We start from the raw sequence: 13,658 nt of genomic DNA, 5'->3' as shown, positions 1-13,658 counted from the left end.
AAAGAAACAAAAAAATCATATCCATGCCTCTGATTTGTGATATGGCAGGTATCGCAAACATAGTGAGCTGCCAGCACAGGCATCCTTTAAACATGGTTGTTAAGAGCAGTTTGTTGGAGCAACTAAGTCTGGGTCAAACATACCAATACCTTAGTGCTGCTTTTTAAAATGCGTCTTGTTTCAATGTTAAAAGGCCATGGCTTCAGAGCCTGATGTTATTAAATCCTATGAGATTACCTGCTCAGAAATGGTGTCAGGTTCTGTCAGACAAATTGCCAACCTTTTGGGACTTTTACTTTTTCAAGTTCAACCCTTTAAGTCAAGTGTAATTTTTTTTACTTGAAGTTTTTTCAAAATCTTTTTTGTATGAGGGAATAATCCCTGGAGCAATTTCATTCCCATCCTTGAGCACAAGGTAAAGTTGAGTGCACACCTGTCCATAGAAAATGTTATCGACAGATGGGAGGGGAGCAGGATAGACCATCCATTTATTCTTACCACAATGCTGTTGTCAGTCTGTCTGTCCCCATGTGTATCTCCCATCTGTCAAGGGATGGGATCTTACAAACAGATGCTCTTGATCTACTTCTAAAGGTCTATCTGTCACCTCCTGTACTGTACAGAACACACTGGGTAAAAGGGAACAATTCATTGCCATTTGGTATTCTGCAGCTGGTGCAGTATAAGCTTTTATACAGGTACAGTATATACCAAGTACAAATTCACTCCCATCTGGTACTGTACAGTTCATGCTTCTTAGTGTCCATCTTATTTAGATTCTGCTTCTACCTGACAATGTGGAAGATTGCCCATGTATGTCCTATCCACAAAAAACAGGATAAACCTAACCTGGCCAATTATGGCCCTATCAGCCTCCTCCCGATCATCAGTAAAGTGATGGAAGGAGTCATTAATAGTGCCATCAAGTGACACCAACGCACCAATAACCTGCCATGTGGCATTCAGTTTGGATTTAACCAGAACCACTTGGCTCCGGACCAGGTCACAGCATTAATCCAGACGTGGACTCGAGCTGAATGCCAGATCCTAATATCTTAAATAGCCACAAAGAAATTCACTTGAGCATTAGGAGAGGGACAGAATGACACGAAGGTATCAATCTGTGATGCCATAGGGTGCAAAGACTCTGCTTCATGCCTATGGCTCCAATCAGGGTACGTTCCCAAATTTGGCTTCAGCATTACTTGATGCAGAGAATAGAAGTAGGCACAGGGAGGGAAAGAAAGTCAAGGCTCCCTAGCTCAGCTCCTGGAGGTTGCTCATAGAGTGGCATTGGCTGTGCCACTGGACCAGTCAACTATTGTTGGAAAGCTTTTTGTTTCTCTTGATAAGCATGATGCAGCCTTGTAGATTGTGAACAGTACATGGTTGTTTTAGTTTGCTTCCCTCTCCGTAGCAACAGCTTCTCATTTCTACCCACCCTCCCCCTCCCCGCTATCAATCTAAGCTCATGGTTATTCAGTTAGACTGTGGCACAGATCATTAATGCATTGCACGCTCTGCCATATAAGATGCAGGCTATCTTCTTCTGTATAATTCCCCACATGTTCAGTGTGTAACATTAGCTGAGGCCAGCTGACTATCAGCAAGGTTTTCCCTCACAATGGAAGGAGGGGAAATATTAGATGATGAACTGACTTTTGTTACTATGAAGGGGACAATGGAACCAACATTGCCACCCTTTCAAAAAACCATTTAAAAGAAAAATAATCCTGCTCTCTTAAAGGTGACTAGTATTTGTGGTGGGAACGGTACATTTTCTAGTCTTTACACCGTTCGACGTCAAGCACTCTCAGGTCAGGTATAGTACAAATTAAATGCAGAGTGGAGCTACCTCTACTTTGCCCCAGTGCAGGTAGTATCTCCAAGTGTGACATTTCTATTTTCCATACCAGCTATCTTTGCGATCTGTTCGAGTGAGATGGCCAATTAGTGCTGGATTTTAGATGGTCTTGTGCTGTGGATTTTCACCCTTTAAGAACTAGATTAAGACTGCCCAGACTTGGGTCTCTTCCAACCAACAGAAAGAGGAAACCTTTATCCCATCATTCTAAGCCAGATTCAAATTCAGTTCCCAGAGGTGAAGAGCGTTGTATCACTGAGTCGCTACACTCAGATTCTTTACGATATTTAAACAGACTAGGCCTGGTCTAACTTACCTTCAGCTGTTTGATGGTGTAGCGCATTGTGCCGAAAGGTCCATCCTTCAGCAGCTTCTTCCCAACCACTTTTGCCCTGATAACTGGAAGATAAAGAATGATGACATGATCATTCAGTTTTAAAGCACAAGTTTAGCAATTAACAGAAATGTTAAGTATGTCTGCCTGCTTTAGACTGCTTACGAGTGGGAAACATATATACAAGGTATCTTCAAGGATTTTCATTAAAACTGCAGTCAGAGCTCTCTGATGGTTCAATTGATAAGTTCACTGTCCAGTGTGGAACTAATTGGGAAGATCCCAAGTTTGATCCTTATTTTATGCTGAGTTGGTTGATCTCAGCCAGGGTGGTAATATGGGCAGTACAATAGGACACAACACCCATGGTCTGAAGCAAGAAAATCAAATAGGGTTTCCACTGCTGATCACTTTTTGGTATGTGGACATTGGGTGAGGACAGGACCAGGGTCAGTTGTGTTGCCCCCAAAGGTCGAATAGAGTGCAAACATTGATTGTAGGCTCACACATGAAGCATGGCCACTTGGTTGAGGTACTGCAGGATGGCTGGCACCTGTGGAAATAAACCCCAGCAAAAGTTAATACCTTCAGGAGAGAGGGAGAGAAAATTGGGAGAGGGAACTCCCTGAAATGACGACATAATAAATTTCACATCTTCCTCTGTGAACTGCCTCACTCATTGAGAAAAGGAGGCACACTGACTGCTGCTGTAAGCACAAACGCTGACTAAAAGCAGAATTGTCTCTTTTTAAAAGAGTAAAAGGTAAACTATATCAACAGTTACTAATGTGAGGGAGTGAAGGATGACTGAAGGCCTCTCCAAAACTGCCCTTTACTGACAGGGCATTTGCAAAGTCTCTCTCTATTGCCAGGCAGGCATCTATAAAGCTCCTTCTTGATGTCAGGAGGGCATCTGTAAAGTGAGGACACACATTCTCCCCCAGAAAAGCTCTCACTGTGCCCATGTTGCACTTGTAGTTTGAATCAATTTAATAAATTTGTTTATTTCCTTCCCTTGGGCTATTTAATTTATCCTCCATGGGTTATTCTTCCCTGCCCTGCTTCCCCATAATTTTATGTCCTGGAAGCTTAAGACTCCTCAAACCAAGTAAATGTGCAGTGAGGATATAAGTGTCAGTACCAGCCCAGTCTAACAGCAGTTTTGTTTGTGCCTGTGCTGGCCTGCTTTCGGCTGTAAGTATTGTTTCAAGGGGAGAGTGTGACTCCCACTGGAGCTTCCCAGTGTTTAGTCTACAGTCCTCTGCCCCACCCCCAAACACAAGTAGACTTTTGTTCCATGCCAGCCAACCAGCAATCAAGCATAATGGCAGCGTGACGGAGCTAGGGGCAGCGTACCAGATGGGGTAAGAATGTGGAAAAAAAACCCAGCAGCAATTCACATTGTTTCTCATCTTGCTTTAGGGATTTGGCTTAGCTTTTAAGTGCAATTTCGGGTCAAGCTAATTTTTTTTGAAAAAGAACTATAAAAGGTGACTAGAGAGAACAAGGTCTGATGGTGCAGCAGATCTGACAAGGTCACTACGTGGAGATGGTCAGTACTGAAACCTGCTCTAGCAAGGGCTGTTCACCAGTAGTGCTCTGGTGCCTAACATTGCATATGTATGGCCATTTATATTGTGCTCCACTGTCGAAAGCAGTGCTGTAACGTAAATGAGACAGCACTGCTGTTTCCCAAGGAGCAGAGACCTACCTCAAGAAAGGGTTCCCCCTGCTCCTCAAATGCTTTTTTACTTCCAGCAGCAAATATAAATTATTCTGATTTCAGGGGGACTGAGCATGCAGATTATCTCTGGTTTGTATGGACCTTCCCCAAACATCACCCAGAAATTAATGTCACACATACATGAGACTGACCATTCAAATGCGATTCCTATTGCTGCTGGTGCTGTGGAATATACCCATAATGTAAATAGAGCAAATTTCACACCACTGGAAGCCTCAGAGAATTACAAAATCGTTTCTGCTTGAGAACAGGATGTTTGTCAAAGTCCAACAAGAGACAGTCAGCTTTCCGTTGGTCTCCACGTGTCAAACAAGGAACATGCGTTTGTTTGTCATCTGGCATCAGTTGAGAGACAAGACATAGGGGGAGCGATTTTTAACTGCCGGGTTCCCGTTTCTCATCTGAAAAATGGGCGGCCAGCAATTGAAGATTGGGGATGCCTCTCAGCCACCCCATTGATACCCAATGCCTGCTAATGGAATTTTACAATGGTTCTGTAAATGGGTGAGCAGCTCGCCTGCCCGAAACAGGTGGGAGGCTGCTTAAATATGCGAATCAAGGCACTAATAGGGGTTGTAAAGCCCCTAGAGGGTCCGCTTAAATAAAATGGCCTTGGAAACTTTTAATTTTTTTTTATGGTCAGCTCAAGAGGAGTAGGAACGGTCCTCCTGGGCCCCCAAAAAACTCCAGCTTGCTGCTGGTCCTTTCAGAGTTCCACCCCCAGGCCTAACTTGCCAGCCAGCTCAGCTTGGGAACCGGCCCATTTCCTTGGGGCCTACAGCTCGCCAGCAGCATGTTAATGAGGCATGGGCCTGAAAATAGCTCAGGCCTCCCACTGGTAGCAACAGACGGGTGGCATTGCCACTCCGCTGACTTTGCACTTGTTTCGGGCAGTAGTCAAAGATCGCCCCTGTGAGGATATTGATTTTCTTTGTAACTTTGTTACTAAGTGTCATGTCCTCAATGCTGGGACAGTTACCCAGATTGTTCTAATGTCTGATCGTCAGGGATGTATGCGCCAGCCTTGTGTCTCATCTGAGTTGATTCCAACAGAATCAAGATAGTTTAAAACTTAAAAGTTCGTTTTGCAAGATATTTCCTGGACTTCCTGGGTCGATGCAAAACCATAGGCCAACTCTAACAAATCACAGAAAATAGCCTGTGATGATGCAGAATGAAGCCAGGACATCTCCATGAAGAATGTCCGTTATAACTTTGGACCAAGCTGTCTTCTCCCCCCCTCTCAGATTGCTCTTTTCCGCCACGATGCCATCTTCCCTCCTGAGCCACCCTTCTCAATCAGGTTACTTATACTAATTTATTTATGTAACTGTGGTATGTGAATGAAACATTTAATTATTTACTTCAGCAGGTAAGGAAAGCTTTATTTATTCATATGTTTATTTTTTCCAGTCAAAAAACACTTGGTTCATTGTCTCGGAGCACATTTTCCTCAAACTTGTTTCCAAGCGTTTTCATCAGAAATGTGCTCCCCATCCAGTACCCCACTCCCTTGCAATAGTGTACCCCCAGTTCCCTGAGAGGAATGCCATGGAAGAACTGCTAGTAAATATAAAAGACAAATGCCCTTGTAATTTGTACAAAATGGAGAATAGTGTACGGCTGCTACAGAACACTAGTGGTTGAAGAAGCAAGCTGGGAACAAAAGTGCCTCTTTTGGTACAGAGTGCAGTGTGAAATTTGCATTATTAGTTCTTTTGAGAGACTGAAACTGAGCCTAACACACCCCATCTAAATTCAATCCTTTCAAAGGCTAATAAGCTTCATAACCTCATTCTGGTGAGTGGTGTTGAACAAACTTTCAGAAGTGCTTTGAGGCCTATTTACATCCTCTTCACTAATAAGCAAGGTTCCCTGTGGTTCAGCTAGTTACCAGGACACAGTGCTATTAGCTCCCTACTGGAAGCATGTCTGCTATTTACCCGATCAGTAATTTGCCTTTATTGGCACTCTCTGTGTGCTTGTGTGCTTGTACTCTCTCTCTCTCTCTCTCGCTTACTCTCTCTGAACGGCTATATATGGTAAGGGTGTATGAGCACACTGCCCTTTGCTAAAGCTGCATTTTAAGTAATTTGGCCCAATTCCATTAGCTGGTGCCTGGGTCTGGATAAACAGTGAATTTAGAACTTTTACAGCAATAAACAGTTTCACTATGTCTATCACTTGATCTTATTTCCATTCCCAGAGCAGCATGGGAGAGGATTTCTATGCTTGCAGTCAAAGTCCTGCAGTTTTGATGGCGAAGCATTAAATCAAATTAGCAGCAGGTAACTGGTAGGTGCTTCTGAGAGCAGCTGAGCTCCATATATCAATCTAATTACCTACCTCGAGCCACATTTTTTTTTAAAACTATGAATTAGTGCAAATTGCAAACACATGCAGATTGATGCAAAGAAAGAATGAAAGCACTATAGAAGATTTTGAGCAATGAAAACTGTGTCAGAAGCTCCTGTGGGTGAAGTTTACATGGACAGGAATTTCAATTATAAGAAACATATTAATGGCCAATTTGCATGGCCCTTGAGCCCAGGGGACCAAATATTCCCCAGGTGCAAAGGTCAGGAAAAAGGGGCTCTGCCCCTTTAACGCTGCCCCAGGATTTCCAAGGTTTTCCTGGGAGGGGTTGTGCAGAGCCTCACCTGCATCTGCACCCAAAGTAGGTGCAAGCTAGATGGAGCCATAAGGTGGAAGGGGACATTCTGGCCTCCTGCCTCATTTTGCAGGTGACACCACTTTGCTAGTTATCCCAGTGCAGAGGCATCCAGAAAAAGTGGTGCTTTGGCCTGCTGCTGAACTGAAGGGTCCATGGGGTTCCGAGGGATTAGGCTGAAGAATTTTGGTTAAGCAACTTTGAGATTTAGGCCCCTCCCAGAAGTTTGGACTTAAATTATTGACAGCAGAGAGACAACTGTAGGCCTGAGGTTGTTCCTGATTTTCTAGGCCCTATTGCTGGTGTTTGGCACTGCTAGGAGCTACCAATGGGCCCTTTAAATAGCATAGGACAAGAAACCCAGGTGATTCTTGGGGCTGGACAGCAGCAGTGCACTTCTGGTGTGCTGTACGGGTTTAGCACCCAACTGGGGATGGGGGTAAGGAAAATGCTTTGTTCTTTAAAAGTATATTTGTATCTTGAAGTGGCACTGACAGCCCTTTGTTTCAGTAGGCAAAGTTTTCCTCATTATATAAACACATGATTTAATTTGAATTGAAAAATATAGCTGTTGTGGGAAATGGTACTTGTTATGACTGTTGTATTCACGATCCCACTGCCAGATGACTATGAGCTCTCTTTAAGAACTGTTGCCTTGGAGGGAATAGCTAGCTTTCTTGCCATGGAGTTACTAGATAGATTTAGATGAAGAAAGCCTTTCAGCCCATTTGATCTCATCCTTTCAAGATACCAATCCTACCTTTTAACATTACAGCATTTAGCTGTTGCTTAAATAAGTCCAGTGTCCTGTCCTCCATCACGCTTTGTACAAGTGTCAGTGTAATGTGGTGTCAGTGTGAAGCATTTACTCCACGTTAAATTACTTTGATGTAGTCCACATTGGAAACAAGTAAGGAAGCCCAGGTCCCGAGTCCTCTGACAAGGGACAACACTTTTGGTTGGTCCATTTATGCATGAGAATTTAAGAGGCCTACTTGTGACAGGCCACTTCATGGACAGCCTTAAGTTCATATGCAACTAACAGTGGCAGAAAGTAAAGTCCAGTTGTTTACTTCTAAAAGTCCTTTGTCCCAACATCCAACCAATCTGGTTGATACTGACAGCATGGAGTTGAGAAGGCAGCATGGTGAAGCGTCCATTAAATATTTAATAAAATGATTCTATGTTACTGCATTGTAATTAATGGAACCCTTATTGTACATATTAAAAATGACAAAGTGCTCTGTAGGGCATTGAATCCTGACTTTTATGTCAGGGATGCTGCTTTACAATTAACCTCCAAACGCGCACACACATATTACTGCTTGTTCCCTCCAGCGTTTTAGATTATAACTAATCACTGAGTCATAGCATTTTACAGGCGGCCCTCTGAAAGAGCGAGCTATTTCTCTGCCCTTTCCCATACCCTTTTATATTTTTCTTTTTCAAAAATATGCTCACTTCCCTTTTAAAAGCTATTATGGATTCTGCTTCCTCTGTTTCTGGTAGAGAATCCCATGTCCCAATAATCCTCTGAATCAAAAAAAATTTGAACTTCTCCCTACACTCTTGGAGATGATCTTAAATTTATGCCCTCTTGTTACCCACCCATTCACCAACAGAAATAGTGGGGGCGAAATTAGTCTTCGGCGATAGTGCAAAACTGGCAATAGTGAATCGGCAGCCCCTTTTACATCCCCCCTGACTTTCATATCCAATGCCTGTGTCTTCCTGAAGTAGCGTACAATCTTCTTCCTAATTAACCACCTGCCTATTTTGGTGTCATCTGCAAATTTAGATATTGTGCCCCTACATCCAAATCCAGATTGTGTATATTTATTGAAAAGAGCAATGGCTCTACCATTCAGCACTGGGGGACACCACAATTTACATCCCTTCAATCTGAAAAACATCCATCAATCACTACTCTCTGGTTTTACTCCTTAAACCAACATCCTATTCACGCTGCCATGCTCTTTTAATACCATCATTTTAATTGGCACTTTATCACCTTTTGAAACACTATGCCCCAGAAAATAAATGGACTCAGTCTGGCAGCTTTGTCCTTCAGACTTTGACCAGTTCAATCACCTGTAGTACTACCAAGCCACTCTCAGCGGTGGATATTGAAGTACCCCACATGGAGTACATTCTGTGCCCTTGCTTCCTACATTGTTTCCTCCAAGTGATGCTCAACATGGAGAAGTACTGATTTGCCAGCTATGGGGGAAGGGGGTGGGCAAGGGAGGTGTGGTAGATAGTTAGCAGCAGGAGGTTTGTTTGGCCTGGAGCCATGAGACGTCATGGAGTCTGGAGTCAATGTTGAGAACTTTAAGGGCCAAGCCCACTCAACTGTGCCCCCACTACTGGTAGGTCTGTCCTGCAGGTGGAACAGGATATGCAGAGGGATGGTGATGGAAAATCTCGGATTTGACTGGTAGATATGACTCCGTGCGTAAAGCGATTGATGTTGCTTGACTAGTTTATGGGAAGCTCTCTCAACTTAAACACCAGATGTTAGTGAGGAGGAATTTGCAGAGCTGACTGGGCTGAGATTGCTTGAGTTTTGTCCTGATCCGTGCCTGGGCCATTGCCAATAGGTCCGTCAGATATTTCTCTTATAAACAATCGCTATAGAACACAACCGTAACGGAGTCGTCAGTTCTGAGGGCATTAAGAGTCATTACTGTGGTACTGGCCAGGTAGGGGTGACAGGCTCCCTTCCTTGATGGACATTAGTGAACCAGTTTGTGTGATATTTCCATGGTCCCAGCAGCTCAGGATACTGCACAACATTTGATTATTTTTATCTCTTATTCTTATAACCTTCAATCCCATGCTGAAATAGATGTGTTGCTGTACATGATATAACGTGTTGGACTAAGTGCTAGCCCTTCAGATCTGTACTGTACATGACAGGGTGACAGCTGCCTCCCTTAATACAGTCTCCGATTAATGCTTTGATCTGCTTTTAGAACTGGAAATGATTAAAAAGTCATCACTGCCACCTTTGGGAGTTTGGGACAGGCCCAGCTCCTGGAATAGCCGCATCATAAAACTCCTCTGTGGTTCCGAAGCAGGGTCAAGTTCTTTTCCTCTCTAATTTTCTCCGTTCTCCTATCCTGAAGATGTTGATTCCTTGCTGGGGTACTGTTCCACAGCTGCTAGTCACACTCCCAACACCTCATCCAAAGGACCATCATTCATGCATAATCCTTGACAGCAAGTGTTGGCAGGCTAAGCAACTGTGGAGGACATCACAGCTGGGCCTAATCCTGTTCTCACCCAACAGTAACACAAAAATATTTCCAGCAGGGATGGCTCAATAGCAATCAAACGTGGGAAGCCTGGATGATTTTCTCCCCACTGCTTGCGGTCAGTTGTAGCACCTGTATTATCCACCCTGACTGACACCAGGGGCTCAATTTTAAAATCAAATTTTGGGGGCAGGGGGTCTGCGAAAATCCCAAGCAGGTTCGGAAGCCGGCTCCAACCTGCCGACTTCCAGAGTTGCCACAGACGCACCTGTGTGCGTGCGCACTTCATGATTGCGGAAGTCCCGCTGGCTTTGATAGTTAAAGAACCAAATGTACCTCATTGAGGTACTTAAGGTACTTTATTTCTGACGTAGTAGATAGTTAAAACGATTTTAAACTTACCTGGGCAGCTTTCCCACAGCTTCTGGATCAGGCAAAATTGAACGAAATAAATTAAATAAAAAACCATTGCACGAAGTTAAAACACAAAATAAACCTACTTTTCCACCCTGCTCCAATGTCTGATGCCTCCCTCTCTGATCTCCCCCTCTTCCCCCCCACCCCAACGATGTCCCTCTGTGACCTCCCCCTCGTCCACCCCTTGCTCTCCCCCTCTTCCCCCGATCTTCGACTCTTCCCCCCCCCGATCTTCGACTCTTCCCCCTGCCCTGATCTTCCACTTTTCCCCCCGCCCCGATCTTCCACTCTTCCCCCCCGCCCCGATCTTCCACTCTTCCCCCCCCCACCCCGATCTTCCACTCTTCCCCCCCGCCCCGATCTTCCACTCTTCCCCCCCCGCCCCGATCTTCCACTCTTCCCCCCCGCCCCGATCTTCCACTCTTCCCCCCCGCCCCGATCTTCCACTCTTCCCCCCCCCCCCGCCCCGATCTTCCACTTTTCCCCCCCCCCCCGATCTTCCACTCTTCCCCCCCCCCGCCCCGATCTTCCACTCTTCCCCCCCGCCCCGATCTTCCACTCTTCCCCCCCCGCCCCGATCTTCCACTCTTCCCCCCCCCGCCCCGATCTTCCACTCTTCTCCCCCCCGCCCCGATCTTCCACTCTTCCCCCCCCCGCCCCGATCTTCCACTCTTCCCCCCCCCGCCCCGATCTTCCACTCTTCCCCCCCCGCCCCGATCTTCCACTCTTCCCCCCCCCCGCCCCGATCTTCCACTCTTCCCCCCCCGCCCCGATCTTCCACTCTTCCCCCCCGCCCCGATCTTCCACTCTTCCCCCCCCCCGCCCCGATCTTCCACTCTTCCCCCCCGCCCCGATCTTCCACTCTTCCCCCCCGCCCCGAACTTCCACTCTTCCCCCCCCCCCGCCCCGATCTTCCACTCTTCCCCCCCGCCCCGATCTTCCACTCTTCCCCCCCGCCCCGATCTTCCACTCTTCCCCCCCCGCCCCGATCTTCCACTCTTCCCCCCCCCCGCCCCGATCTTCCACTCTTCCCCCCCCGCCCCGATCTTCCACTCTTCCCCCCCCGCCCCGATCTTCCACTCTTCCCCCCCCGCCCCGATCTTCCACTCTTCCCCCCCCGCCCCGATCTTCCACTCTTCCCCCCCCGCCCCGATCTTCCACTCTTCCCCCCCCGATCTTCCACTCTTCCCCCCCCGCCCCGATCTTCCACTCTTCCCCCCCCCCGCCCCGATCTTCCACTCTTCCCCCCCGCCCCGATCTTCCACTCTTCCCCCCCGCCCCGAACTTCCACTCTTCCCCCCCCCGCCCCGATCTTCCACTCTTCCCCCCCGCCCCGATCTTCCACTCTTCCCCCCCCCCCGCCCCGATCTTCCACTCTTCCCCCCCGCCCCGATCTTCCACTCTTCCCCCCCGCCCCGATCTTCCACTCTTCCCCCCCGCCCCGATCTTCCACTCTTCCCCCCCGCCCCGATCTTCCACTCTTCCCCCCCGCCCCGATCTTCCACTCTTCCCCCCCCGCCCCGATCTTCCACTCTTCCCCCCCCCCGCCCCGATCTTCCACTCTTCCCCCCCCGCCCCGATCTTCCACTCTTCCCCCCCCGCCCCGATCTTCCACTCTTCCCCCCCCGCCCCGATCTTCCACTCTTCCCCCCCCGCCCCGATCTTCCACTCTTCCCCCCCCGCCCCGATCTTCCACTCTTCCCCCCCCGATCTTCCACTCTTCCCCCCCCGCCCCGATCTTCCACTCTTCCCCCCCCCCGCCCCGATCTTCCACTCTTCCCCCCCCCGCCCCGATCTTCCACTCTTCCCCCCCCCCGCCCCGATCTTCCACTCTTCCCCCCCGCCCCGATCTTCCACTCTTCCCCCCCCCCCGCCCCGATCTTCCACTCTTCCCCCCCCCCCGCCCCGATCTTCCACTCTTCCCCCCCGCCCCGATCTTCAGCACACTCCACTCTCTGTTCCAGTGCTGGATGACGTCTCGCTCTGTCTTTCTCTCCTCCTCCACCCCCCCACCCCCAGCATTGCAGCTCCTGTTAGCAGCCAGCCTGTCAATTACATCGCGATTGCGTCGGAAAAGATACTTTTTTTGTTAAATTCGGCTTTGTCACTCACACCTTCACCCCCCTGCTGCCAACTCCCCACCATTTCAAAATTGAGCCCCAGTTCTCGGCAGAGACCGAGGATCAAACCTATGTCCTTCCTGGACTGTATGGTTGTGAGGTGACTTTAGCTCTGACCCATCTTAATCATGCAGGGTCAGTTTTTAAACAAAATTTTCACGTTGGCATGACAAACAGCATGTGTGTGTCAGTCCATTGCGTATATACAAGTGCAACTGAAGAGCATTCCCAAGAATCTTTCCCCAACAACGAGGACCCTATAAAGAGGACAAGGCTCTATGCTGCCTCCTTCTTAAGCACATTTATTAAATAATACATGCCTCTTCTCTGCCTCCCCCCATGTTCACTATGTTCAAGAATAAAATAAAAACAGTGGAGTATTCAGCTTTGGAAGATGCTGGAAAATAATGGCCCTGAAAATCTGCAGTGTCAACAGTGATGCTGGGATCACGCTTACCATGGAACTCTACTGCTGACCCCACCCAAGTTTGCGGGTTCAGGGGAGGGGCCTCTAGGAATGCGGTTTCGGTGTTGTGGGTGCACCTGCTGCGCCCACCCCGAATGAAGGCTCAAGAAACATGGGGTGGAAGTTGGCTCCTCCACCATGGATTGTGGCTCTAGAACCCACCCCCAACCCCCCAAACACCTCACTTCTTCCGGGGTTCAGCCTTTGACCCCAAACTGGAACTGGGGCCCACTTTCCGTCCTTCAGGAGGCTCCTTTGCTTCATCTCACTTAGCACTGACCTCCAGATTTACTCCAGGTCCCTTTAAAGCCAATGAAGTGGGAACTCCCAGCATGTGGAGTCCCCGCCCTCGGCCTATCCCCTTCAACAGTGGGATTGTTTGTGACGGGCACAGGCTTCATCCCCAAACAAGACCATTGGAAATACCAGTGTAAGGCCTGGAGCTGGCATTTCTGGGTCCCACCAAAGTTTGTGCAGATTCCTACTGGAATTGTGGTGGAAGTCTGCTGGAATGGCTGAGTAATATGTTTTTAAAAAATATATATATATATATAAATGTGGATGTTGCTTTCCTGAACAAGTTTTGAGCTGCTCCAGGTTAGGGTCCTGTAAGGCCTTTTACAGTGCAGTCTTGTCCATTATAGCAATTCACAGGACGCGTGACCAAAACTGTGTGCGATATGATACAATCATGATGTGGTGACGATGCAACCCCGATTGGATCTTGCCTTCAGATGTCTGTTTTTAGCTTTGCATACAAGTTTCATAGAGTTGAGCAACGGCAG

At 47.6% G+C, this 13,658-nt stretch overlaps 2 protein-coding genes across 2 annotated transcripts in view; one reads left to right on the top strand and one right to left on the bottom strand.

The window, feature by feature from the left end:
- Positions 1–13,658, top strand: part of LOC137334736 (synapsin-3-like) — a 202,772-nt gene that overhangs the window by 113,783 nt on the left and 75,331 nt on the right. The gene's annotated exons all lie outside the window — the stretch shown is intronic.
- Positions 1–13,658, bottom strand: part of LOC137334735 (metalloproteinase inhibitor 3) — a 32,075-nt gene that overhangs the window by 6,858 nt on the left and 11,559 nt on the right. The window contains exon 2 of the mRNA XM_067999648.1: positions 2,181–2,263. Within this exon, the coding sequence (XP_067855749.1) occupies positions 2,181–2,263 (83 nt within the window). The remainder of the gene's footprint in view (positions 1–2,180; positions 2,264–13,658) is intronic.

This window comes from Heptranchias perlo, chromosome 18, assembly GCF_035084215.1.
Source record: "Heptranchias perlo isolate sHepPer1 chromosome 18, sHepPer1.hap1, whole genome shotgun sequence".
Classification (NCBI taxonomy): domain Eukaryota; kingdom Metazoa; phylum Chordata; class Chondrichthyes; order Hexanchiformes; family Hexanchidae; genus Heptranchias; species Heptranchias perlo.
This window is presented reverse-complemented; position numbering and strand designations above follow the sequence as displayed.